Below are 24,571 nucleotides of genomic sequence, written 5' to 3' on the forward strand. Positions count from 1 at the left end.
CAGAAAGCGTATTCCACCCATACGAGAAACTGTCCCGAAGTGCATTAAAAAACGCTCTTCCCATGAAACGAAGAGGATACTAATAAGGGATGAATTTGTACAATTAAGAATAGCGTCGCCTACTTGGTACCTGAAAGTTTGCGTACCGGATTTTGTTAGCGTGCGAGACATTAATATAATCTCTACTTAATGATATCACACTACGAAAGACTTGCGTGGCTATAGTACTTGTGAAGCAGTTTGATCTGACTGATTGTAAGCAAACTAGGTCGGGGTTCTTCCGTGGAAGTTCAAGACTAATATCCCGCCCTAGATTCTCTATTGCTCTCTTTGGTCCGGATATCCATTGCATTTTGACGATGGAGACTTGCTGACATCCCTAGGTAAGCATGCATGGCAGTACTTATTGCCGTTGGCATATATACCGGGAAACATGGCCAAGGAAGATACCAATGGAATGTTCCCCTAGCAAATATGTTAAAGCTATTGAAGGTGAGCAGTAGCATTGATTTAAAGACTATATTTTCACCGTTTCATCTTCAAGATTACCCTCAAAATAACCGATGGGAGAATTTTGGTGACAGTTAGCAACTAACATAAAAATACCCTTAAAGCTTATTAACGTTCTCGAAATTCTCCATAATCTAATTACATTTCTCACGAAATATGCTATACTTCGACAGATAGAGGCAATATTCTTCGCTCATCGACGTGATCACATCACTTATAAAGTTGTCTGGGCTTTGACATGGGCAAACCTCCTTTTTTTATACCTACCTTCTTGTTTATATTCGCATACGTTCCCCGAGCAAAATCTCGAACCCGAACATCGACGGCAGGTGTATAAACACACTTTTAACCTTCACAGCTGCTGGCGCGATCAACTTGATATCCGACTTGGCTATCCTTGCTCTTCCCATTGTTATCATCTGGAGACTAAAAACAATATTTCAGACTAAGATTGGAGTTACTGCAATATTTGCAGTTGGTATCTTGTCAAATATCTATGGCTTCTACTTGAGTTATGAAATGGAATTACTAATAAGAGAGATACTTGCGCTCATCGCGACGATTTTGCGCTTTTATTATAGCGTCCAGTTAATCCATACCGAGGATATTTCGTTTGCAATTGAGTATGTTGCTATCTGGGCGTGAGTCCTCTTATATTTCTAGAAGGCTCACTGAACGATGCTGAGATATTTCTAACAGCTTTTCTTTTGAATTTACTGCCAGCTTCCTTGTTGCCTGCTTTCTAGTATTCCTACGCCTATTCGCTATTGATACCCCTATTATGATTCCTATTCACGTAACAGCAAGGAGATTCGCAGACGACTGACTATCATGTGGCAAATTACCTAAGGGATAAATGTCGATGAATGTTTAGACTTATCAAGTCTAATCTAACGAGTAGATTACGTACGTTGTACATCCTCTAGTCTTTTACTAGTGCTGATACTATATGAAACCCAGTAGGGTACCAGGACAACGTAATAGACTGCATATCAATATATGTTGATGCAATTTTCAAGTTATCCCCATAGAAATAAAGCGCTACCAAGTTTTGTAATGCATACACGTATGTATTTCAATTGCCAATGAGTCTCTTTTAGGGCTCCTGCGCTTTGTTGGCAACTAATAGAACCTGCAGTAGCGTGGACAGCAAGTCCTGTTGGAGGGAACTGAATAGTCTAGCCCTAGACTAAACAGCGTTGAGGTGCATCATTGGCGAGTTTCAATCTTTAGTTCCGGTTGACTTTTCCATGGTTCTGAGAGGATAGGCTAACATTGGTTAGCCAATAGATGATGTACATTCATATGTTGACGTTGTGTTAGCCTTATTATTTTTACGATGTCCCAGAGTGGAATTAGCTACAGCCTTAGATGCCCAATAAATGGCATTTGGGCATACAATTCGCTGGCAGCATCCAACAATGGTACAATCAGAAACTCAATCTCGCTCTTACGTGTCTGGCCCCTACCATCGTTCAAATAGGATGCAACTGTTAATTCCGCTGCAGGGTCCGCTCCACTCACTACGACGCTGTGATGGAGACTGATCCCATTATGTTCGTAAACAACAGCTGATCCGACTTAGCCACTCACTGATTATACGAATATCAATCATTTTATCTACACTGTAGGTGTAGCTAACGAAGATCCATCCTCTATAAATGGCTTCATGACCGCCCGCCAAAATGTCGAATCATCATTCCAACTTTACACTTTGTCTGGTATTGTAGGATCACATCATGTATACACAAATCGATTCCAACGACGCAAGATTCCGATCCGATGCCTCTGGTGTCGGATCGAAGCAAGCTCCCTCTTCTGATTCGGCTATCCCGACCCTGAAATTGAATGATGGGAACGAGATGCCTATGGTGAGTTTCTAATTCAGACCCTCGAACGAATAACACTATACTCATACTTCGGGATGTAGGTTGCATATGGCCTGGGTATGGCCTTCAGCCAAGGCGACACGGAGCATATTGTGAACTCCGCACTCAGGGGAATCAGGAGCGGTTTCAACCACTTGGATGCTGCAGAAGGTGAGGCAACATAAACTCCCCTTGATATCAACAGTTTTCTAATAAAGAATTATAGCGTACGGTAATGAGAAGGGACTCGGCATAGCCATCAGGAATTCCGGAGTACCGCGCTCGCAACTCTTCATTACCACCAAGGTGTGGACGGTAGCAACAACCGTAAAGGCAGCTTTCGAGGCCTCGCTTGAGCGACTCGGTGTCGATTACGTAGACTTGTACCTGGTGGGTTGGCCGCAGATCGCCGATACTCCCGATCGTCTGCAGCAGATCTGGGCCGAAGTCGAGGCCATCCGGGAGAGCGGCAAGGCACGGTCCATCGGTGTCTCCAACTTCCTGCAAGACCACTTGCAGACGATCCTCAAGACAGCTAAGGTTAAGCCTGCCGTCAACCAGATTGAGTACCACCCGTACCTACAGCACGGAAACCTCATCGACTTCCAACGCCAGAACAACATCGCGACTGCGGGGTACTCGCCGCTTACAGCGCTTACAAAGGCGCGCCCCGGTCCCGTTGACGGTATCTACGCTTCGCTTGCCAAGAAGTACGGCGTCTCAGAGGCGGAAATCGCGCTTCGGTGGGCCATAGATCAGGGCATTGCGGTCGTTACGACCAGCGGCAGCGAAGAGCGCCTGTATAGCTTAAGAAGGAAGCTACCCACATTCAAGCTCACGGCTAGCGAGATCGCGGAGATCACAGAACTTGGGAAGAGGAAACACTTCCGAGGGTTCTTCAACGATATCTTTGCCCCCGAAGATAGGCGTTAAGTCTTGGGGCATATCTGGTTAGGTTAGAGGGTTTTTGATTTCGATAAGTAAAAATGTGCCTCCGTAGCACGACATTAAGGCGTCTAGTAAATTTGAGGTTCGGATAGGGGGGTTTTGATATAATCAAGTAACGTCGTGTTAAATCTCGATGGGAACACTAGCTTAGCAATATAGGCACTCTTGCCACTACATCAAAATTGATGTAGTTACCCATGCTAGATCCAATACTGCAAACGCACTATTCTGACCATTCCGTGCTACCATTAGGCGGCATAGAAGCAACGAGATGTACACAATTGAGGTTCTTAAAACAACTATTAAAATCGCTCGTGAATGTGTGGTCTCATGATCCTAAATGTCGTACGGTTATAATTCATCATCAGACTCCGTTTCTTCGTCGTCAACTGGCTTCTGTGCTGGAGCTGCAGGCTTCTTGTTTTTCATAAACGGTAAACTTCGCGGTGGCGGAAGTGGCTTGCTCTCCTCCTGTGAAGCCTCAGATTGAGAGTTTCCTTCCACTGACGTTGACGCACGAGTGTTGCGTGTCGGTACAGTAGCCCGATTCCTCTGGGATTTGACTGGTGGGGGTACTGGCTCTTCGTCTGTATCTGCTCCACTTGCCGTCTCGCCTGCTGTAGTATCCCCACGGTCCTCCTCAACGTCTGCCTGTGCGTTCTCATTACCACCCTCTTCGACATCCATCTTCTCGAATCCGTCATCACTGCTTTCTTCTTCCTCTTTCACTTTTCGCTTGGAAGCACGGGATGATTCAGGTACGTGCTTCCGCGTGATCTGGAAACCATTGACGTTTGCGAGTTTTTCGGGATCAATACTCGCCGATGCTAGTAGACGCTGTTGCTGCCGGATCTTAACTTTCTTCTCATTTATGAGGTCTCGAAACTTCTCAAGCAACTGCGTCTCATCCTCATCCTTTGCCTTGATAAGTTCATCCAATTGACCTTTAAGCTCAGCAAGGGAGCCCTCGAGGGATTGGATCTTGAGGTTAGCAGCGGCCAGATCCTCTGCGACTTTCTCTCGGGCTCCAAGGGCTGAAATGCACCAATCGAAAGGGGAAATTTCTGTCTTCTCATCTTCTTCTAGCTTAATAGAGCCAAGGCGTTGCTGTAAATTATAATTAGTGATAGATCCTGGGCAGTGTCCTCAGAGTACGCATACTGTGATACCCTGGATATTCTTTCGAAAAGAGATAGAGACCGAGGTGCCGTCCGAATGAGCGTCAGCTCTAATCTCGATGTCGGGTACCGGCTGCTGGTTGACAAATGTTGAAACCAGGATCTCTTCCCACTCTTCATGGGAGCAAGGGCCACTAGATGCTTTGTAATCGCCGACCCTTTTATGGCGTACTATGAAACCGTTTTAGCTTCCGATCGTTTTGAGATTTGATGATGTATGAAATTCGCGAATGGATCTGTTGAAGTAAATAAGACTCACATTTCATTGTGAACACAGCTGTGCTTTCTGACCCAACCAACTTGAGATCTAGTAACCGCGATCCATTGGAGGACACCGCTAGGAGAAAGTATCTGTCACTTTCTTTGCCCGAGATGGGAAAGCGTAATATTGAGGCTTCTGCCATTTTGGGAGCTTTGAGATGAGTCAAGGCAATTGGTATGTAGTCGTAGAATTCAAATGATGATGTCCTTTGACAATGCCTCTGATGTCTTTGTTGTGGCTGGGTTTAATGAAAGAGCACCGGTGCACCCCTAGTATAAATGGGTATATCTAAGTCCCTGGTTCGTATTAATCAGAGATGGAGCTATCACCATCTCACTAGGTCCCGTAAAGAAAAGATAATGCAATCAAGGCAAGCATAAATGACAGGTTCTTAAAGCAGGTGTTTTTATGAAGACGGAGACCTTGCCTTGTGAATTACAAAGAACGTTTGATTTGTTTGGTATGAGGCTTAAGAGCAAGTGAATTAGTTAAGTGGCCCAGTAATTAGGCAGTTGCCTGGCTGCCTACGACACTTGAAGTTGTGACGAAATTGTATTTTGTATTACATGGGTACGAAGTACAAAAGTTGACATTGGTGCCACTGAGGGGGTGGGGACATGTATCCTTGTACTCAGTACATGGCCGAGTATTTACATTAAACGGCACCGAATTTGAATGACACATTAGTACCTACCTAAGGACCACAGGAAAGATATACGCACATATACTTTATCCTCGGTGTCTTTTGCTGGATTTTGAATCCTCGTTTAGTGATCATTTAGGCGCATTACGCATGTCTTTTAGAGGTAATAATTCATATGTAGGTACCTACCTAGGTACCCTTATGAGGGGTCAAAATCGCGTTTTTACAGAAGGCGCGTCGCCGTCGCGCCTAAAAAAAAGAACTTTGATTGGCTAAGCGAGTTGTTGATACCCTGTAGCCCTAAATATGGTCTGTGCATTTACCCCAGCCACCAGAAATCCAAAGAGGTACCTGAACTGTATTCCGTACCTGAACAGCCTGAGAGGAATCCAAAAGCACGAGCCAGCCATTCAAGATTTTCCAGGCTTGATTTGGGCGCACTGACCTTTACCCCATTTCAACACTTCATCCACTTTCTCTCATCTCTCTTCCAACGCAAGTGAATCCACACCTGCATCCACACCTTGTTTTTGTATGAGAATTCAACCAAGTCAGTCTTTCTCGCGCCTATCTCGATACCTTAGATACCTTCCTTTAGTCTCTTCCCCAAACTCTCTTGTATCTATATTTCGTCATTGGAAAATATGCAGACCGGGCAACATTCAATTTACCTTTTTTAATCCTGCACTGAGGCAAGCTTTTACTGTACAGTTGTTAAGGTAACAGTTAGTTAACCTAACTAACAAACCTCAACGTAAACTTGATACACCTGCACCAAACTTGCGACAACTTCCTCCAACCTCCCCTCTCTTGACTTTTACTTTCACTTCGTATTGTTGCGCTCATACCAACTCCATTGGTCTCACTTATCCACACTCAACTTTTCGCGCTTGGCGTCGCAGTCGCGGAAACTCCAAATTCATTCAGTTGGCGCTCCTATTCTGTACGCAGTTTCGGAGTACGTAACAATCGATCAAATGAGAACATCGAAATGATGCGACTAGCCGCAGAGTACCACTAACCAAGAGCATTGTTTTCGGACATTGGCCTCTATCTGTGGCCACTCTAATCTGGCCACCCCGACTATCACATTACTTTTGGACGTGCATCATAAATTCACCTAACCTACTAGACTGTTGTTTACGATGGCATATCCTCCGGATTGGGAGAAGATGGATCTTCTAGGTAGACTCCACGCGGTCGAGAAAGCTGAGGAAGAACGAACTGGGGAGCCGCAGCCTCGCGAAAGAAAGAGCTGGATTGAGGATTGGGATGATGATAATGATTTCGTTATTGATAATGAGGATCTCACCTTCCGAAGTAATTCTACTACAAATACGCAATCTCACCACCGTGATAGCCTCTCATCCTTCCGATCCGATCGAGAGTCTCTACCTGGAAACGACGAAAGGCAGTTACATTTACCCGGCAATGACGAGAAGTCGACCATGGATGCGATTGCTGCTGCTACTCATGCGGGAATTCCGATACCTACGAACGTACCGCCGTCTGCTTTGATGGGAGGTACCATAAAGCGGCTAGGAGGAAGAAAAATGAAGAAGATTTTCCAAGAAGATTATGGTGACGATTTAGAGTTTCCTATTACTGGTCCGCTTCGTTTAAAGCCCCAGGACGGCAAAGCGTACCCCGAGTCCATAAGACAAATGAGCATGTCGAGCCCCACGAAACAGCAAGCTCCGATTACTGCCCGGGAGCCACATGGGCAAATCTCGCCAAAGACCTTAGCAACACCTATCAACTTGGACAAATTTCGAGATAACGATGACGACGATGATGTCTTCGGCGACGGAGCCGCAACTATCAAAGCCCCAAAGCTTCGTCTTGAATCTAGACCTATATCATTGATAACCCCGCCTACGCCTTCACCTCAGAAAAAGCGAGGTGATGAGGACATTGAAGGAGATCTAGAGCTGCCATCAGATGGATTATTGAAGCTTTCCAGAAAGATGGACATCCCTAAGACACCGGCATTGAATACAAGCGATGACTTCGACTGGGGAGAGGGTAGCTTAGGAACTCGATTTGGCGGTACAAAGCGAGATGCCTTTTCAACCCGCAGTTCATCAGTATCGGCCCTTAGTCCAAGTCTCGCTAGTTCTATCACAGCTGAAAGCGAGGACGAAATTTTCGATGGTCTACTTCTACCGAATGGTCCTTTGGACCTAAGCGAACGGCTGAAACGACGCAAGCAAGATCAATCCCCAGATGGACGGCCTGGGAATTCTGTGTTGGGAAAGCGAGTTTCATTACCTAATAATGCAGTTAAATCTACGGCGGACAATGAAGATCCCTTGGATGGTCTTGACTTTGGTGATGGGGATGTGCTCCGCCCCGATAAGTCTACGTTACATCGCAATGTCAAGGTCAAAGAAACTCGACTAGTCAGTCCTACACGACCGAAGACATCAATCTCTGTAACCTTCACCAATAAACCGGTTACATCGACACCTGCCTCCCGTCTTCCCCGACCTATGGGTAACCATGAACGTGCACAGACCCAGCCTTCGCTTGAACCTGTATCCGAAAGCGGTGGCCCTATACTCCCACGACCTTCTCGAAGATCTCAATCACGTCTTGGTCACTCCTCACAATCTTCCATCTCAAGCATCCACACGCCTACTACACCCTCCTCGGCACAATCAGCTCAATTTTCTACGCCACGAAGAAGAGAACTGAGCCAAAAGGCTTCTATTGGAGCCTTGCGTAACGAGCCCACTACGACAAGCGCACAACTACTTAGACTAAAGCGCTCTCTACCAGCTTTGCGTCATGCTGCTGCACCAGCGAAGCCTGCATCTTCGCGGTTTGATCGACCACCCTCGCGCACCGATTCACGCGTCGAGTCTGGCAGACCCCAGTCTATCCTACGACCGAAGACTCCAGTTGATCGAGCTCGTCCCATTTATGAAAGTAGTGCAGCACAGGCAAGAAGAAATCCCTTCTTACCCGCCGGTGCATCTCAATCCCAGTCGCAACATGTGAGCGCCAAGAGTACGCAGGGTACACGGCCATTTCGACGTCATGATTCCGATCATGGCCCAGAACTTCGACCCCTATCTCGCGCCTTCTCTCGAACCGCGGCGAGATCACCAAGCCCAAGAAGGGCACGTAATGAGAAGATGTCAGCCGAGCCTATATGGCAGCAGGTCAGCAAGCCGCGACGAGTGCGCCGCTTTGGTGATGGTCACGAACTTGACTCGTTTGATGATCTTCCGACATCAGCGCAGGCCGAATCTAAGTTTGTTAAGCAGCCAGTTGCATGCGGAAATAGAACGAATATCCGAAACAAGATTTACCAGAACGTTTTGCCAGAGCGAACTACGCCAAGTCCCGTATCTCCTTTCTCGCCAGCGAGACTCGACTCTTTACCGCACTTTGCCCGAGATACAGCTGCTAGCCGCATTGCCAGAGAGACGATCTTAGCACAGCGAGCACCTGCCTTGGGACCACTTGCCCCTGTCACTAATCAGAGGGTTGCGCAGCTATCTGCCAGGGGAAGTTTTGGGCTACACAGTTATAATACACCTAGGGCTAAGAGGTCTCAAAAGACCCCTCAGCTCAAGCCGCACTTAATTTCCAACCTAAACTCCGCAAAGGAAACCAAAGGTAGGCCTACTACACCCCAAAATTCACAACAAGCCAAGACACATGAGCAGCATCAGATAGCTCGAGTACATAAAGCGTCCCAAATCCCCCAAACCCCTAAGCGTCTTCAAAAGCTACACAAGCCAGAGATACAGAAGCGTCCAATATCTCGCATCCCCCAATCCCCCGAGAGGCTCCAAAAACTCCGGGACTCCAATGCATCTAAGAGATCACCAGTGGCTGGGAAGTCCCCCACACCTAAAAAGCTAGCAATATCTCTTAATACTCAGGCACTTCTCAAGGCTCAAGCTCACCAGTTCAGAATATGTCAGGAGGCATCACCAGCTAAGATCATCCCAATACCTTGGAAACCCCAAGCATCTGTGAAGTCTCAGAAACCCCAAATATCCTTTACCCCGCAGAAATCTAAACATTCTCATAAAAGCAACGCTAACTCACATATATCAGTTGTTAACGGCATGACATACAACCCAACAACGTTCCGTTGGGAGGGAAACGACAATGCGCTTAGTGCATTCGATGTCCCAGTCCCGTCCCCCACAACGTCTCTTCCCCCTCACGTAACGCGCGATAGGGAGGGTTCTACTTCGAGACCGGTACTCATTACTAACATGACTGCCACTAAAGGTGTTAAGCGGGTTGGTGACATGGTTTTCGATCCGCAGAATATGTGCTGGCTGAAAGCAGACGTAACCCCTTCTATGTCTAATGACCCCATGGAAGGTTTTAATGCGATGGATGACGACGATCCTTTCAAAGATATTCCTGATCTTGATGACAAGGATAAGGACTCCGTTGGTCATGGTCGAGGAAGCGACCTTAGGGATGACTGGCTGGTAGGTGAAGAATTCGATGTCGGCCCAGAATTTATTAGGCGTCAACACGAAGAGGAGTTACGATGGCGCCGAAAGTGCAGTCCTTGGAGCAACACTGGGAATCGGAACCGGGTTGACTTGCGATGGGCACTAAGAAAAATGATCATGGAGCAGTAATACGCCACCAACCAACTAATCAGACATAGTCGATGACCGTCCCGTCCTGTCACCCTGCATATGCACCATCCCGGCGTTCGGGGAGATAAACACCATTTAAATCAGGAAACAGGTGTCACCCCGTTCACTTCTCTTATGTTATTTTACGAATTTCCTACGTATGGGAGGGAAATGTACAACATTGATGAGGCAGAAGCGGATTGGCCCGCATTACGAAATGAGACCACGGCAAACTCTAACGCCATCTACATTAATAATGATTCCGACGGTCTAGCATATCTCTCCGACTTGGAGACGGAGCCGAATTATGCTTTAGAGAGAAAAAGGCATTGGCCATTGGTTTACGATGGATAGGACATGATATCAAGACTTTAATGACCTGCTACGTTTTATGATTTTGAGATGTAAAGATAGACGATCAACGGACAGGGAGGATAGTTCTGCTCGGGCAGGCCATACCTCAATAACAAATAGAGGAAACAGGATTAATATTTAAAGCCATGTTTACAAATTAGTATTGGTACATATTGCACAACATGTCACTAACTACTAGCCTTACAAATAAATTCTCGGCCGGTCCGATTTTCAACTACTCCTAGTCGCAATATTGAACCATGTATAACTTCATTTGTTTCCATTCTTGACAATTCCAATACACGGCTATTTGGGTGCTTAGGTTTAATAGGTGTCAGACATAAATACTCTCTATCAGACATAAATAGTGTAACAGAATAAAAACTATTACCTACGAAATAACCTTTTAGTGGTGTAGTGGTGTAGTGGTATGTTCGACAATAGGCTACGAAAGTCCGGAAGTGTATTCTACAAGATATATATTATATTAACGACGCCGCAGCCTACACACTACGTAGAAAGAAAACTCGCAAAAACCTTGCCTTTACGCGGTATGAATTTAATCCCTGGACCACCAAGACACCTAGGATGAGGAGCTCCTGGCTATAATAGTAGTCCAGTCCCAACAGTTGTACTATCACTTCTTACTCGCGCTCGTATAGCATTAGCGAAGAGCGCAACATTGATAGTCATACTACGCCTTGAACATCATATTTAATACTGTCGACTTCGCATGTACCGATAATCCTTAATTACTTGGATCATGATCGAAACTCGACCAGGCATGGGCCCAGTCTCCCCTGACACGCTTGCCTACACAGGCTCGGCGTTAGATGCTCTCGAAGAATTAGCTAAAACACAGAAATATGTCGAGTTGCTCCACGCGGCGCATTCTTTGTGGTGCGGCGGTTCGTGTTCCCGCAGCATCGAGTGCAAATTTCTTCATTATAAGATGCCAAAGTCCCAGGCTCCTGAGGAACCGACATTGGTCCCAAGTCATCGCTATAACAAACACACGGCTAACTATTTTACTCTCATGGGCGGTGAGGGTTATGAGCCGGCATGCCGAGGGTATTTGGGATAGTATCATACTCCGAACGCACAGTGCCGGCACATACCCCTGTATGATCATAATCTCCCGGATAGCAAGCTTAAGGTTGCTAAAAGAAAACTGGATTTTTGGTAGCTCTTCCAATTCTTGTATTTCCATGGACCTGGCCAAATCAGCTGCGCGTATTTACCAAGTGGATAACCACCAGCCGACTATCAGTTTTGGGGAGCAGAGTATGCAACCGACTCTTGAGAGAAGGCGAAAGATTGGATATCATTCAGTATATCTTGACATGATGGATGACTTGGTCAACACTGGTTGCCCAGAACCTCTACTACACGCTTCCGGCACTTTTCTCGGCGTCCAGCTAGTCCATCGATATTGGGAACGTAGCTTGGGTTGTCGAATCCCGATTCACCCAGCTATGGCCGATACCCTACGTAGCATTTACGGGGATGAGCCGACGGACGCGCGATTGGATGGTCTCTTTCACTTGCGCTGGCTGGTGAGCGGCTATGATACAAAGCAGAAGGCCAGAGCCAAACCCACGCTCTGTCCAGACCTGCTAGCTGCGTGCTTGGAACGCCAGCGACAGCGGAAGTCCGTGTGGAAGCCTGACTATGCCAATAGCTCAGACTCTAAACTCCTAATTTATAGTCCAGATGATGGCTCAGATGCCAACGAGTGGATCGCAGGCGTTCACCAGTTGTCGCAGCGGGCCAACAACCCCAAAGAATTGCAGAAGCTGCTGACTTCTCTTATAGTGGTAAACTCAACGCGGTTGTCTATTGACCAGCTAAATGCTGTTGGCTCACAGGATGACATTTGGGCTCTGTGTATGGCCTGCAAGGTTGATTGCAGTAAAGACTGCGAGTGGCTGGCGTTCGCCAAGTATATCTGGAAACAGTTCTGTTCTGCTTCTCACCCCTCTCAAGCAATCTAAAGGGGTAGAATCGAATAGCACAGCGACGAGACCTAAGGATCCAGAAATTAGGCCCATGGAGGAACTGGCTTCGCATTTCCACAAGCTAGGTTCTTTTACAAGCTAGGGCTAAGGATATATCATGTTTATGAATGAATGACGTTTTCCTTAATCTATCGTGGGGTGGACGGCTTTGGATCGCGAATCTTAAGCTAACTTAGAGAACAATAGAGGTTAATAGTGTGTTTGAATCGAAATCTAACTTTGATAAAAAAGTACTAAACAGTGTTTTGCTCTCAAGCTATAGTTTCGTATTCGAAGGTCTAAGTGATAATTACCTAGTATAAGTCATTACGTACGTGTACGAAGTAGTTATTAATTTCGTTCCATGTAATGCGGAGATCCCGCAGCGTTTCAACGGAAGCGGATCTTACATCTACATACATACATCGGCGTCTATCCCGAGATCCGCTAGCATTGCCGTAACCCCCAAGACCAAAATAGGAAACTTCTCATCCAGAAGAATGACAGGGGCAATGGCGTGCTCGATGCCATCAACCTTTGTGGCATACTATATGTATGTTCATCTTCCCATTCCATCTTTAAGTTGATATCTGCTTCTTCTTGAACTTTCAAGATACTATTCCACCACACGAATTCGCCCGAGTTTCGCAGCGTTTTTCCTCGGCTTTTCCCGCTACTTTTCGACGAGTGACAATGTACTTGAGATAACGTAACGCGAAGCCGCCCCCTGTCCTCCCCGGCGAGAGATTCTACGTAGAGCCCACGCTGTCGCGAGACAGGGGACGTGGGAGTCTTACGAAGACTTTACGGAGTGTATTTGGGCACTCACTTACAAACTTGCTCATGTGTGGGACGATTCTTGAGTCATTTGCAGGATCCATGAGGATGTCGGTCTTCGATTTTCACGTTCGCTCATAATTGGTGTGAGCAAGGGTTAAACGGCGATGTGCAACAGATGCTGAAAGCTCGGGATCTAACTAGACCCATTGCATGCAAATGTAATCGGCGACCTCATCGCTAGATGGAAATCTGCCGCTCGAACTAATTACACGCAGTCACTGTGGGGCATCAATCCGGTGCTTGTCGTCGTTTGCGATAGTCTTACTTCATGCCATCGTTGCTAGACTATCATGGCCTGTTTTTAGAGTTGAGGAGGTTGCATTTTCCCCAGTAGTCTTGCGCTCGTGAGCAAGGTCTAGATGAAAGATGAAGAAATAAGCAAGGATGAAGAGGCAATGGAACGCGACGATACGGGATGCCAAACCGATGAGTTCATGGAGAATCTCTGGTCTCCGCTCGGCGATATCAACGCACTTGAGGAGACGATGCCAAGGGCGCTTTCTCCTCCTTATTCCCGACGAGGAGTGAAGTGCCTTTAGTTTTTAATATTCGTGGCGACACGATAATTATCTGGTAGTTTGGTATATAAGGACGATTCTCGCCGCCGTTTCTCGATATCAATCATGCTCGAATCATCAGAGTTCACCGGTTTCAAGATCCTTCAGTTATCCTAAATCCTCAATTACAACCATGCATTACCAATTGCTCGTCCCTGCACTCTCTGCAGTGATCGCCTTCTTGCCCCTAGGCATGTCAGCTTCGCTACCTTTTGGTCATTACGGCCCTGAAGGCGCCGTGCTATTCCTGAATGGCTTCCACTTCGTCTCGGGACACAGTGACTGGGAGATTTCCGCCAACCACTATTGCGTGATTATTCGCGACGATATGTTGCAATGCGCTATCTACAATACTGCGACGGCACCTGCACGCCTGGCGGGTATCGAATACATCATTAGTTCTGACGCTTTCGAGACGTTGGACTACGAAGGTGAGGAGACCAGACTGATCAAGTAAGAGACAGACAGGTAACTAATGTCCTCTAAGAACGTCAACTATGGCACAGTCATGTCTATGAAGTAACTAGTGGTTTCTTGACCCAACCAGGATTGCCAGCGTCCGTGGACCACACCATTATGAAGGATGTCTGTATGTGCTCCCCGGACTCAGGCTCTCTTTTTTCTCCGTTTCCAAGCTTTACTGCATATCTTATATATATCCCGTGGCTCCTATTCGCTAACTATTGATCTTGTAGTGGTTGGAACTTATGGCAAGACGTTCCACACCTGGAGATATGACCAGCAGAATTCTACATACCCTATCGGTATCCCTGAGCTTGTGATGGGTTATACTGGAGATGACCAAATTACCCCTGACTTCGTTACCAAGCGAGATGAGCTCTTTGGTCTAAACACTACTGAGGTCAGGGAGTCGCGTAGTGATATCCCGCACCCTCCACTTGTGTCTGGAGCGGATAGCTGGAAGTACGGCTATGTCTTGTCGTTGGGAATAGTCAACGAGACGGCGAACACGTCATTTCCTAACGATGGAAAGCAGGTCGTTCTCTCATCGTAGGCCCCTATCTTAGCTTAAAATCCTCCCCTAGCTTGGGGCAGTCTTGCTCGGGGTCTGTTTAACGCGAGGCCAGATGTGTTGGTAAAAGACAAGCAGATAATAAGTCTTTAATGGAATAAAAACCCACCTCCCTCTTAAATTAGACACTGCATAAGAAGCATTCACCAACACCATTTTCAACTGAAATCTGCGTTTGAGAAACCTAACGATTTCATTCCGGAGAGGTGGAGTCCGAAACCTGACATGGTGAAAGATAGACGAGCGGTCAACCTTTTTGGAAGGTTGATGGAAATTCGCATCGTTGTCGCCATAGTTCTCTTAAACTCTTAAACTTTTCGTTTACAATTGACCCTGCTGTGGAAAATAAAACACGCGTAGTTGATGAGCTTTAGGACGCATTTACTGCGAACCCCGGGAAATGAATGCCGATATTTAAACCTATTGCTGAGTTACATGATATAAATGCATATACCGTTTAAACCGGGATCCTCCAAGGTAATTGTGCTTAATTCAGCTACAGGGATTGACGTAATACCTCAGATTGCCACATTCATCCATTCATTCATAGACTATGTACCTAAGCATCATCGAAATGTTACATTTACATTTCTCCTCGAATCCGTAATCTCTATTTTGTCTTTCTACATACCTCTTAACTTATAATTCATTTCGGCCTGGAGAAGCCGTCTATATGCTTTTCCATCGCATTATTCATCGAGGCCTACCACACTTACGATTGACGCAGATGGCGTCCCAATTCTCAACCAATGGCGCTACAACTCACGCGGCAAATGCCACGGCATTGTCTATAAACGAGATACCAAAGTCGTGGACCTTCACATCTAAGCTTCCCCCCGACTCCCTGTTCCCGACACCGGCCGATTCGCATAAGACACCCCGCGATCAGATCGTTCCCCGGCAGGTCCGCGACGCTCTGTTCACATGGGTACGCCCCCAGACTGTCGAGAGACCTGAGCTTCTAGCGGTTAGTCCAGCGGCCATGCGCGATCTTGGTATCAAAGAAGGCGACGAGAAGACCGAGGATTTCGTGCAAACGGTTGCGGGTAACAAACTGCAGGGATGGGATGAGGAGAAGCTTGAGGGAGGCTACCCGTGGGCGCAATGCTACGGTGGTTTTCAATTTGGTCAGTGGGCTAGCCAGCTCGGTGACGGGCGTGCTATATCGCTATTCGAGACGATAAATCCGAGTACGGGTGTACGTTACGAATTACAATTGAAAGGCGCAGGGATGACGCCGTATAGCCGCTTTGCAGACGGGAAGGCTGTTCTCCGGAGTAGCATACGCGAGTTCGTTGTTAGCGAGGCGCTGAATGCGCTTGGTATCCCGACCACGAGGGCTCTCAGTTTGATGCTGCTTCCGGAAGTTAAGGTACGGCGAGAAACGATTGAACCCGGCGCTATCGTAGCGCGGTTTGCGCAGTCCTGGCTGCGAATAGGTAATTTTGATATCCTGAGGGCACGGGGTGACAGAGATCTCATTCGTAAGCTTGCGACATATGTCGCCGAGGATGTATTTGGCGGCTGGGAGACATTACCTGGCCGTCTTGAAGACCCTGACAAGCCAAAGGAGTCAGCTCCTCCTAAGCGCAACATTCCAGCGGACACGGTCGAGGGGCCACCTGAGTCTGCAGAGAACCGGTTCACGCGCTTGTATCGAGAAATCGTGCGGCGCAATGCACTTACCGTTGCTAAGTGGCAAGCTTACGGGTTTATGAATGGCGTATTGAATACAGATAATACCTCCCTTTTCGGGCTGAGTATTGACTTTGGTCCTTTTGCATTCATGGACAACTTCGATCCTAATTACACTCCTAACCACGATGACTTTATGCTGCGGTATAGCTACCGCAACCAGCCAAGCATCATATGGTGGAACCTGGTACGCCTAGGTGAAGCGCTGGGCGAGTTGATTGGTGCTGGATCACAAGTGGACGACCCAAAGTTCGTCGAAGACGGTGTGAAAGAAGAGGAGGCGAGCGGTATTATCGAGAGAGCTGAAAAAATCATCATGCAAATCGGCGAGGAGTACAAAGCTGTGTTCCTTGGCGAGTACAAGAGGCTCATGACAGCCCGATTTGGATTGAAGACCTACAAGGATAGTGACTTCGATGACCTATTCAGTAGCATCCTAGATTCCATGGAATCGTTAGAGCTAGACTTCAACCTTTTCTTCCGCCGTTTAAGTCTAGTCAAAGTTGATGAGCTCGAGACGGAGGAAGCTCGTCAGGATAGAGCAAGCGTTTTCTTTTACAGCGACGGTGTCACAGGCGCTGGTGGAGAAGCCGAGGGCCGTAAACAAGTCGGCGAGTGGCTGAACAAGTGGCGGCAACGTATTCTCGAAGACTGGGGAGATGGTCAAACCGTCTCCGATGAACAAGACAAGGAGCGGATGCGAGCCATGAAGAAAGTCAATCCAAACTTCGTTCCGCGAGGCTGGATCCTTGATGAAGTTATTAAGCGAGTAGAGAAGAACAACGAGAGAGACGTTCTGGATAGAATTATGCATATGGCTCTACACCCGTTTGAGGAGAGCTGGGCCGGTCGCACAATCGACGGCAAGGAATATAAGGGTGATATAGATGAAGAGACGCGGTGGACAAGTGATGTCCCAAGACTAGGTCGAGCTATGCAGTGTAGCTGCAGCTCGTAGTTTTGATACGGCGAATGTTAAGTCAAAACCTACGCCCTACGAGGTTCTGTCAGAAATAGTGAATCCTTTTTGCTCACTCGGGCTTATTTATCTTGGCTTTAAATGAAGCCATTGCTACCGATATCGTATTAATGAAACAAAGCCACATCACACCAATCACACCAATTATAATAGCATTAATCTGAGAGGCTTTCGCGGTCTAACACCTCCGATCGGACTACTGGACATGACACATCTCGCGCGCTTACTTTTTCACGTCGGACAGGATCTATTTATGGTACGGTCTTGGACTAGGCATCAGCTTTCAACGATCCTTTCCACCCAATGACGAAAATAATAAAAGGTAGCAACCCCGCCTTAGAGCTTAGAGCCTCTACGATCGATCATCCTGATCTAGCCTTCATTCACTAGTTCGTTTTTCCTCGAGATTGCTTATTCAAACGACCAACATCATGAACGCTATTCGCGGCTTATGGCCTACTATAGTTCGGCGTATTGTTCAAGGAGATGTGCTTGACATATCCCTTTCTAGACGGTCTATTGAGGCCCTAGTGTCTCGTGTCGATAAGTCTGGAGAGGGAAAATTGAATGCCTTCAACATTATTGGAGGTATCCAGCTCGCCATATCCGTCCTATGTTTCCTTACAGTACGTGACTCTGATGATGTTATATGTAAATATTCTCTTACTAATTGCCGCAGTTTTCGTATGTTCTGGGAAATGTCTTCCTAATATTGGCTTCCGTCGAAACTGATGCTCCTGCATCTTATACTCAAGTACCCGGCGAGATGATTGATGAAGAAGCTGAGGGTCCCAAAGACCCAGCCGATGAAGAGCATGGCATGTTAGCACGGCCGGTCACATCTAATCTTCGTTCTACCTGTCGCCGTCTGCTCTCTATCGGTGGCAAGAAGTCCCTTTTTCGAGGGTTTGCCTGCTTCGTAGCCTACCGTCTTGCTATCTATCCGATTACATTTCTTCTCGGACTGATCCCATTTATGCCCAGGATAGCTTCTGCGGGTATCGCGTCACTAATCACCATGCAGCTCCACACGGCATGGACGCACATTGTTATTTCGGAGCCCAGCGCGAAGCCATTCTGGCGTCGTCTACCGCGATTTGATCTCGTGCTTCGCGCTACTGCTGTCCCCACTGTGATTCTCGGTAGCATTACAGGATTCGAGCAGGTGGTAACTGGATCGGTAGCAACTAGCATGATTGCCCTTACACCGCCCGGTCTCTTGTTGCTCCTGATTTTCCACTTAGTATATACCTTCATCGCTATTATGCCGGCCGAGGCCGTCCTAGCTCGCGTACAAGCTTCCCTCCTCCCCGAGGAAGATCGGCCGATTATCTCGCTAGACCTGGTGTTCGATCAACAGAAAGCCGAGGGCAAGGAGTATATCTCTACTCATGAGGCCTACCAGTCCGTGTCACGCGCCACGTGGAAAAGACTGTATATGTTACATGTCAAGTTTTATGGGCTTTCCTTTCTAGCATTTAATCTTATAGGGGCTATCGGGTATATGGAAACCATCATCGCCCGTAAATTTAAAGCAGCTTAGAGGCGGAGAGTTGTAATGAGTCACAATCCTATGCCTTGTGTAACTTAGGTGGAGGCTTGGTTGGGATATTTATGGCCTCTAGGAACGGGACTATTGCTTGTTTGAGGTATTGGAATTCGGTTCGAAAAGCTGACATGTAGTTTACGTAGGTAGGAAGTCGGGTTGTATCTGGAGATATATATTCCTTTAATTTGCCGTGATTAATACACTCACAGCTTTCACTGGCTCATCATTCGATTCCAATATCAGTGTTTTCCAACTGGCCAAGTGTGGTTTTCTCGGCCCTCAACTTCTCGACTACTTTTCTTACCCTCGCCCCCTTCCCAATTACTGGAATTGTTAAAACTCGTACAGACGGGTTAAATACGCCTCTCAATATCTTTTCCATCAAATATTCCCTATTTCGTCGACACGCCTATTATTATCATGGGCACTTCGGACCCCACGGGCTGAGACAAGCCACGCTCGTAATACGATAACCTCGTAATTACAATTCCCTTGTCCTGAATTTTACTGGAGTAGGATTTGCGCCCTCCCAATCTGTCAGATTCAAAACCTGCACCCCCCAACCCTGCAGCTCCTTGATAGCCGCGGCCTTATCTTCATCACTAATTGATTCAGTGGCATCTTCTATGAGCACGACTTCGTATCCCAGCTTGATTCCATCGATACTCGTACCACGGACGCATGCACTCGTCAAGAGTCCCGTTACGACTAGAGTCTCGATGCTATGCAAGGTCAACTCGGAGTGTAGAGTGGTGAAGCGGTGGTACTGGTTATCAGCGAAAGCCGAGTATGAGTCGACTGAGTGGTCTTGCGCCTTCTTAATGTAATTGACGGGGGCGCGGTAGCCTTCGAGCGAATGCAACCGCGTCTGAACGCCACGCTCTATCTCAGCGCCCCATGTCTCCGGAACGCAGTGGTCCGCGTATAGCATCTGTGTTTCGGTCTTCGTAGGGGTGTCTATGAAGCTGTCGTTCACAGTGTCTCCGGACACTTTCCCAGGATGACTTGAGAAGAATGAGACATGCCCTTTAGGATGCCAGTCTATACAATGTTAGACTAGGTGCAGCTATTGGTTTGAAAATGCATATTACCCTGAGAAGCGACAACGAAGGGCCACTCATGATTATCCAGGAGTTGATAGATTTTAGGTAGGATAGCAGGAGCTCGCGGGTTGGCTAAAGAGCCGTTGATGAAATCGTTTTGTACATCAATGATGACGAGTGCTGTTTTCTTATGTAACTTGTTGGAATACTATACATTGCGGTCAGAGCGAACGATGATGGTCCTGTAATTAAGATCATAAAACTCACTGGAACAGCATACCCTAAGCTGCTGAGAGCAAGTATACAAGATATGCTATAAAACCACATTTCTACAACTTTTAAATAATAACTTGATAGACACGGGGTCACCCCTCTTCGCAAATATGTTCAAGTCTTTGGATATCAGTTACGAATCCAATCTCAATTAACGATATGAGAAGCGACTAATATTGTTTACTTATCGGTTTGAATAGAAGTGGCTGGGATCATACTATGTAATAAGGCGGCGGATCGTTACCCCGTCACAATCAGGTACCCTGGGAAGCAAGTTGCCAAGATAAGAGCTGAATAATGCTATGCATTTTGAAGATTACGATACCATGATTATGCGCGGGGTCCGGATACGATCTGCAGTTCAGCTTGTTCGGTTCGAATGAGGATATAGCGCGGATTGAATGTGTATAAATTGATACGATCCACTCATTGAAGACTAATTCATATGTAATTAGACGAGAGGTAAATATGCATTAAAGAGAGCTTCTCAGAATAAAATCATAGGATGAATAGGGGGGAACTTAACCTTCTATACCTAAAATAGGGCAAGCAGCCCGTCACTAAGGAAGCCATATACCGCTCAAGTTTTCCTCTCATAGAAAGAGTGATGGTGACAGTTATTGCAAAGCGAATGACTTCAGTCAGTCGCGATGCTAATTCATCGATATCAGCTCCGTAAAGATACCTACTCTCCACTAGGCCCTGCATTCATTCTTGAATATTTAGCTCCTCGTTCGATATAATTGAGAAAATGTCTTATCCAACCTAACCGTCCAAGCTGGTCCTTCAGTAAGCTATTAGCGTTGCTATCGGACCTACATCTAGGCCTCCTATCAATGGATCCATACGTGGGAGGTAGAAGAGTCTCTCGCAGTCGTCCCGCTCGGAACTCATCAGGAACAAAGAAATTCTATAGATGGTTGAATTCGCCGCCTGAGTCATATTCCGTTGAGAAACGGCCTTCGTTTGGCTTGTGGTTGAGAGTTACTTGGCCCGACATCGTAACTATGCTTCTTCTCGGTGTAGTAGCCTTTAGCGTAAGTGTACCGAGCCCCCCTAGTATACCTAGTATAACGCACCAACATCGCGCAGGTCTATGCTCTTCGCCCTGCTGGAGTACGAACTTTCCCCTTGACGGTAATCGATGCACGTACCGGCGAAGACACCGGCGAGGTCGTTTACCCCGAATTTGCGTATCCGTATCGCCCTCAGCTTATTTCCTCTTGGGTAGATACTGTTCTCGTAACTGTGATCCCTCTGTTCACTGTCTTGATTATTCAAATTCGCCTCCGGAGTTTTTGGGACCTCAATAATTGTATTGTCGGCTTCGTATATGCGCTCGAGACATCAGCTGCATTCCAAGTCACGATCAAGTGGCTTATCGGCGGCCTCAGACCAAACTTTTATGACGTCTGTCAGCCCGATCCTAGTCTTGCTGGCAACCCAGATGTTGATGTGACGGGCTTGAATGCTGTTGGCTATAGACAATACATGTATACCTCGGAAATTTGCACAATTGGCCAGGGCCGGCCTCTTTGGAACGCAATGCAAAGCTTTCCGAGCGGTCATTCAACGACCACCTGTGCGGCAGCCGTTTACATTTTCCTATACCTCAATGCGAAGCTCAAGGTCTTTGCAAATTACCATTCCTCCATGTGGAAGCTTGTCCTACTCTACTGTCCGATCCTGGGAGCCGCCCTCATTTGCGGGTCCTTGACAGTGGACGGATCCCATAATTGGTATGATATTCTTGCAGGTGCCACTATAGGCACCGTCTTAGCGGTCTCATCATATCGCATGGTATATGCAAGCGTCTGGGATTGGCGCATCAACCATATCCCTCTGAATCGAGGGGCTGCGTTCATACCTTTGACAAATGGTTGGGAAAGCTCAAAACTAGTGTTCACGAATAGGGCTGGTTGGAGAAAAGGGCACCCGAACAATGAGAAAGAGATACTACCAGGCCCTGTCACGAGAAGTGGAGTTATGGGTAGCCATTCCAGCGTACATTTTGAGGGGCCTCCCGATGGTACGGCAAGCCAAGCTGCAAGAGAACCTCAATACACTCCTCGTCTCTCTAGAGATAGAGATCGTGGTGCCGATATGGTATAGTGTCAGGGCTAAGATGACGAGATATGAGGAGCGCAAGGACTAATAACTATTGGAGTAGCATCAGACTAGTATCGTATTATATACAATTTATTCTTCATAAACTATCATGAAACTATAAGATAGTGGTAATAAGTAAATGTTATGACGGCGGGCGAGGAACACAAAACCGCCAAAACGACAAAACAGTAAAACACTTCGGACCTTCAAACAGTAAAACACCAAAAATACACAGTATATTGTACAGTGCATGTGGCTTATTAAAACAGTGAAAGGAAAAAAGAGTTTTTTTAAAAAAATAAAATTTAATTATTTTTATTATTATTATTAAATATTTTTTTTTTAATTTTTTTAAAAATAATAATAATATTATATTTTAATAATAAATTATTATTAATTATTAATAAAAAATATAATATATTAATATAATTATATTTAATATAAATTAAATTAAAATAAAATTTAAAAAATTTAAATTATTAAAATAAAATTTAATTATTTATATTATGTAAAAAAACAATTTAAAATTATTAAATTTAAAAAATATTTTTTATTTTTTATTATTTTTTAATAAAGTTTATTTTAAAAATAATTAATTTTTAAATATTAAAATTAAAATATATTTAATAAAAATATATATAATTTTTATTTTAATAATATATTAATATTAAAATATTAATTATATAATTATATATATATAAATTATAAAATTAATTAATTTAATAATTAAACTTTACTTTTTAATATAAATAAAAAATAAATACATACATAATAATAAATGATATAAAATAATATAATAAAAATAATGAAAATATATTATTAATATTAAAAAGATTTGGGAAATTTAATGATATTAACCCGAGATTTTTCCGAATTTTATTTAAATTTATATAGATTTTTTAAGAATATTTAATAAAAACACGTGCATTAAAACAAGTATTAACCCGGAAAATATGAAATAAATATTAGAAAATAAAAATTAATTTAATGGATTTAATAAAATAAACCGGGTATTTATCGGACCAATATTCGCTCCGATGCACGTATTTTTATTAAATATTATTAAAGAATTTATATAAATTCAAATAAAATTCGGAAAAATTTCGGACCGGTATTATTAAATTCTTTAAATCTTTTTAATATTAATGATATATTTTCATTATTTTTATTATATTATTTTATATTATTTATTATTATTTATTTATTTTTTATTTTTATTTATATTAAAAAGCTTTTTTTAATTTAATAATTAAAAAAAATTAAAATTTAATTAATTATTTATAACTTTATATATATATATATAAATCTTTTAATCAATATATATATAATTAATTAAATTAATTTTTTAAATTTATTATTATTATTATTTTATTATTATATATATTTTAATATAATTAATTATATAATAAAAAAAGTTTAAACGTAATATTTTATAAAAAAAAATTATTTTATTTTATTTTATTTTTAAGATTTTAAATTGTCCATATTTTTACGTGTACTGTGTAAATAAGCCACAATTACTGTGCTGTATACTGTGCATTTTTTTATGTTTGACGGTTTGAACTAGCGAAGTGTTTTAGCGTTTTGTCGCTTTGGCGGCTTTTGGTTCCTCGCGCATCGTAGTTATTACTATTGCTTTAGAACTTACGCCGCCATCCAGTGTCAAATAAACTACCTAACCACCCATGTAAACTCTGAGCTTCGGCCCAGGCAGATCTTAGACGTTTTAGTCTATGCATTCTCGGTAAAGATGCTTAATTATAGTTTTGTTTGATAATCTGGGTTAATATTTTGACAGTTCGCCATGCAAGGGTCAAGGGTAAAGGGAAAGGAGGCTCTTCGGCCTTATTTGAGTTGGGACTTAGCAGTGCAACCGTCTCAAAGTTCTGCAGAACACTATAACCCTCTTGTATAGTATTTGCAAGTCTCTGAAACTTGTGCGTTTCAATGTCTTTCTATAGGTATCTATACTAGATTGTATACTTTTACAAGTCTCGTTTAAGCCCCAAGTCGATTGAAGCTGTACGTATAATGTACTTGTCTACTCTTTAAGCCTTACCCCTTGTAGTAGTATATACTCCTTATGAGAATGTAAAGAATTATCCATAAATTGG

The 24,571-nt window shown here is 44.7% G+C and overlaps 10 protein-coding genes across 10 annotated transcripts; 8 read left to right on the plus strand and 2 right to left on the minus strand.

Annotated features, from left to right (window-relative positions):
- Nucleotides 1–107: 107 nt before the first annotated feature.
- Nucleotides 108–1,357, plus strand: F4817DRAFT_330660 (uncharacterized protein). The gene is made up of 4 exons (XM_049302422.1): nt 108–255; nt 314–333; nt 384–492; nt 684–1,357. Exons 3-4 carry the CDS (start codon nt 394–396, stop codon nt 957–959), a joined length of 375 nt encoding a protein of 124 aa, XP_049161273.1. The 5' UTR covers nt 108–255; nt 314–333; nt 384–393; the 3' UTR covers nt 960–1,357.
- Nucleotides 1,358–2,153: 796 nt separating this feature from the next.
- F4817DRAFT_24919 (Aldo/keto reductase) lies at nt 2,154–3,494 on the plus strand. The gene is made up of 3 exons (XM_049299141.1): nt 2,154–2,381; nt 2,441–2,549; nt 2,605–3,494. Exons 1-3 carry the CDS (start codon nt 2,250–2,252, stop codon nt 3,309–3,311), a joined length of 948 nt encoding a protein of 315 aa, XP_049161274.1. The 5' UTR covers nt 2,154–2,249; the 3' UTR covers nt 3,312–3,494.
- Nucleotides 3,495–3,677: 183 nt separating this feature from the next.
- Nucleotides 3,678–4,908, minus strand: F4817DRAFT_313683 (uncharacterized protein; the record flags this gene model as incomplete). Its single annotated transcript, XM_049300279.1, has 3 exons — nt 3,678–4,433; nt 4,488–4,675; nt 4,764–4,908. 3 exons carry the CDS (start codon nt 4,906–4,908, stop codon nt 3,678–3,680), a joined length of 1,089 nt encoding a protein of 362 aa, XP_049161275.1.
- A 906-nt stretch (nt 4,909–5,814) lies between these two features.
- On the plus strand, nt 5,815–10,620 carry F4817DRAFT_330668 (uncharacterized protein). Its single transcript, XM_049302423.1, has 2 exons — nt 5,815–9,036; nt 9,484–10,620. The coding sequence occupies exons 1-2, from the start codon at nt 6,555–6,557 to the stop codon at nt 10,026–10,028; spliced, it is 3,027 nt and encodes a 1,008-aa protein (XP_049161276.1). The 5' UTR covers nt 5,815–6,554; the 3' UTR covers nt 10,029–10,620.
- A 189-nt stretch (nt 10,621–10,809) lies between these two features.
- On the plus strand, nt 10,810–12,703 carry F4817DRAFT_330669 (uncharacterized protein). The gene has a single exon (XM_049302424.1). The coding sequence runs from the start codon at nt 11,249–11,251 to the stop codon at nt 12,374–12,376; it is 1,128 nt and encodes a 375-aa protein (XP_049161277.1). The 5' UTR covers nt 10,810–11,248; the 3' UTR covers nt 12,377–12,703.
- A 772-nt stretch (nt 12,704–13,475) lies between these two features.
- On the plus strand, nt 13,476–15,180 carry F4817DRAFT_25017 (DUF1264-domain-containing protein). The gene is made up of 3 exons (XM_049299156.1): nt 13,476–14,207; nt 14,264–14,365; nt 14,472–15,180. The coding sequence occupies exons 1-3, from the start codon at nt 13,910–13,912 to the stop codon at nt 14,789–14,791; spliced, it is 720 nt and encodes a 239-aa protein (XP_049161278.1). The 5' UTR covers nt 13,476–13,909; the 3' UTR covers nt 14,792–15,180.
- Nucleotides 15,181–15,536: 356 nt separating this feature from the next.
- On the plus strand, nt 15,537–17,462 carry F4817DRAFT_357322 (UPF0061-domain-containing protein; the record flags this gene model as incomplete). The annotated part of the gene is made up of 1 exon (XM_049305907.1): nt 15,537–17,462. One exon carries the CDS (start codon nt 15,537–15,539, stop codon nt 17,460–17,462), a length of 1,926 nt encoding a protein of 641 aa, XP_049161279.1.
- Nucleotides 17,463–17,914: 452 nt separating this feature from the next.
- Nucleotides 17,915–19,026, plus strand: F4817DRAFT_313688 (uncharacterized protein; the record flags this gene model as incomplete). Its single annotated transcript, XM_049300280.1, has 2 exons — nt 17,915–18,109; nt 18,163–19,026. 2 exons carry the CDS (start codon nt 17,915–17,917, stop codon nt 19,024–19,026), a joined length of 1,059 nt encoding a protein of 352 aa, XP_049161280.1.
- A 243-nt stretch (nt 19,027–19,269) lies between these two features.
- Nucleotides 19,270–20,743, minus strand: F4817DRAFT_25040 (Isochorismatase hydrolase). The gene is made up of 3 exons (XM_049299157.1): nt 20,343–20,743; nt 20,124–20,283; nt 19,270–20,073 (listed from the first exon to the last, which is right to left on the minus strand). Exons 1-3 carry the CDS (start codon nt 20,400–20,402, stop codon nt 19,514–19,516), a joined length of 780 nt encoding a protein of 259 aa, XP_049161281.1. The 5' UTR covers nt 20,403–20,743; the 3' UTR covers nt 19,270–19,513.
- A 75-nt stretch (nt 20,744–20,818) lies between these two features.
- F4817DRAFT_25080 (acid phosphatase/Vanadium-dependent haloperoxidase) lies at nt 20,819–22,618 on the plus strand. The gene is made up of 2 exons (XM_049299160.1): nt 20,819–21,385; nt 21,441–22,618. The coding sequence occupies exons 1-2, from the start codon at nt 21,185–21,187 to the stop codon at nt 22,458–22,460; spliced, it is 1,221 nt and encodes a 406-aa protein (XP_049161282.1). The 5' UTR covers nt 20,819–21,184; the 3' UTR covers nt 22,461–22,618.
- The last annotated feature ends 1,953 nt before the right edge of the window (nt 22,619–24,571 follow it).

This window comes from Daldinia loculata, assembly GCF_022478755.1.
Source record: "Daldinia loculata strain CBS 113971 unplaced genomic scaffold F4817scaffold_11, whole genome shotgun sequence".
In the NCBI taxonomy this organism is placed as follows: domain Eukaryota; kingdom Fungi; phylum Ascomycota; class Sordariomycetes; order Xylariales; family Hypoxylaceae; genus Daldinia; species Daldinia loculata.

What these genes read in the sequence shown, in the direction of transcription:
- F4817DRAFT_330660 (XM_049302422.1), top strand. Translation starts at nt 394, where the DNA reads ATGGCAGTACTTATTGCCGTTGGCATATATACCGGGAAACATGGCCAA. An exon ending in ATATGTTAAAGCTATTGAAG is followed by an intron (nt 493 to 683) that starts GTGAGCAGTAGC and finishes ATACTTCGACAG; the next exon opens with ATAGAGGCAATATTCTTCGC.
- F4817DRAFT_24919 (XM_049299141.1), top strand. Translation starts at nt 2,250, where the DNA reads ATGTATACACAAATCGATTCCAACGACGCAAGATTCCGATCCGATGCC. An exon ending in ATGGGAACGAGATGCCTATG is followed by an intron (nt 2,382 to 2,440) that starts GTGAGTTTCTAA and finishes TTCGGGATGTAG; the next exon opens with GTTGCATATGGCCTGGGTAT. An exon ending in CCACTTGGATGCTGCAGAAG is followed by an intron (nt 2,550 to 2,604) that starts GTGAGGCAACAT and finishes AAAGAATTATAG; the next exon opens with CGTACGGTAATGAGAAGGGA.
- F4817DRAFT_330668 (XM_049302423.1), top strand. Translation starts at nt 6,555, where the DNA reads ATGGCATATCCTCCGGATTGGGAGAAGATGGATCTTCTAGGTAGACTC. An exon ending in CTCCGCAAAGGAAACCAAAG is followed by an intron (nt 9,037 to 9,483) that starts GTAGGCCTACTA and finishes CACATATATCAG; the next exon opens with TTGTTAACGGCATGACATAC.
- F4817DRAFT_330669 (XM_049302424.1), top strand. Translation starts at nt 11,249, where the DNA reads ATGTCGAGTTGCTCCACGCGGCGCATTCTTTGTGGTGCGGCGGTTCGT.
- F4817DRAFT_25017 (XM_049299156.1), top strand. Translation starts at nt 13,910, where the DNA reads ATGCATTACCAATTGCTCGTCCCTGCACTCTCTGCAGTGATCGCCTTC. An exon ending in CGAGACGTTGGACTACGAAG is followed by an intron (nt 14,208 to 14,263) that starts GTGAGGAGACCA and finishes ATGTCCTCTAAG; the next exon opens with AACGTCAACTATGGCACAGT. An exon ending in CACCATTATGAAGGATGTCT is followed by an intron (nt 14,366 to 14,471) that starts GTATGTGCTCCC and finishes TTGATCTTGTAG; the next exon opens with TGGTTGGAACTTATGGCAAG.
- F4817DRAFT_25040 (XM_049299157.1), bottom strand. Translation starts at nt 20,402, where the DNA reads ATGTGGTTTTATAGCATATCTTGTATACTTGCTCTCAGCAGCTTAGGG. An exon ending in GCTTAGGGTATGCTGTTCCA is followed by an intron (nt 20,284 to 20,342) that starts GTGAGTTTTATG and finishes CGCAATGTATAG; the next exon opens with TATTCCAACAAGTTACATAA. An exon ending in CTTCGTTGTCGCTTCTCAGG is followed by an intron (nt 20,074 to 20,123) that starts GTAATATGCATT and finishes AACATTGTATAG; the next exon opens with ACTGGCATCCTAAAGGGCAT.
- F4817DRAFT_25080 (XM_049299160.1), top strand. Translation starts at nt 21,185, where the DNA reads ATGGATCCATACGTGGGAGGTAGAAGAGTCTCTCGCAGTCGTCCCGCT. An exon ending in TCGGTGTAGTAGCCTTTAGC is followed by an intron (nt 21,386 to 21,440) that starts GTAAGTGTACCG and finishes AACATCGCGCAG; the next exon opens with GTCTATGCTCTTCGCCCTGC.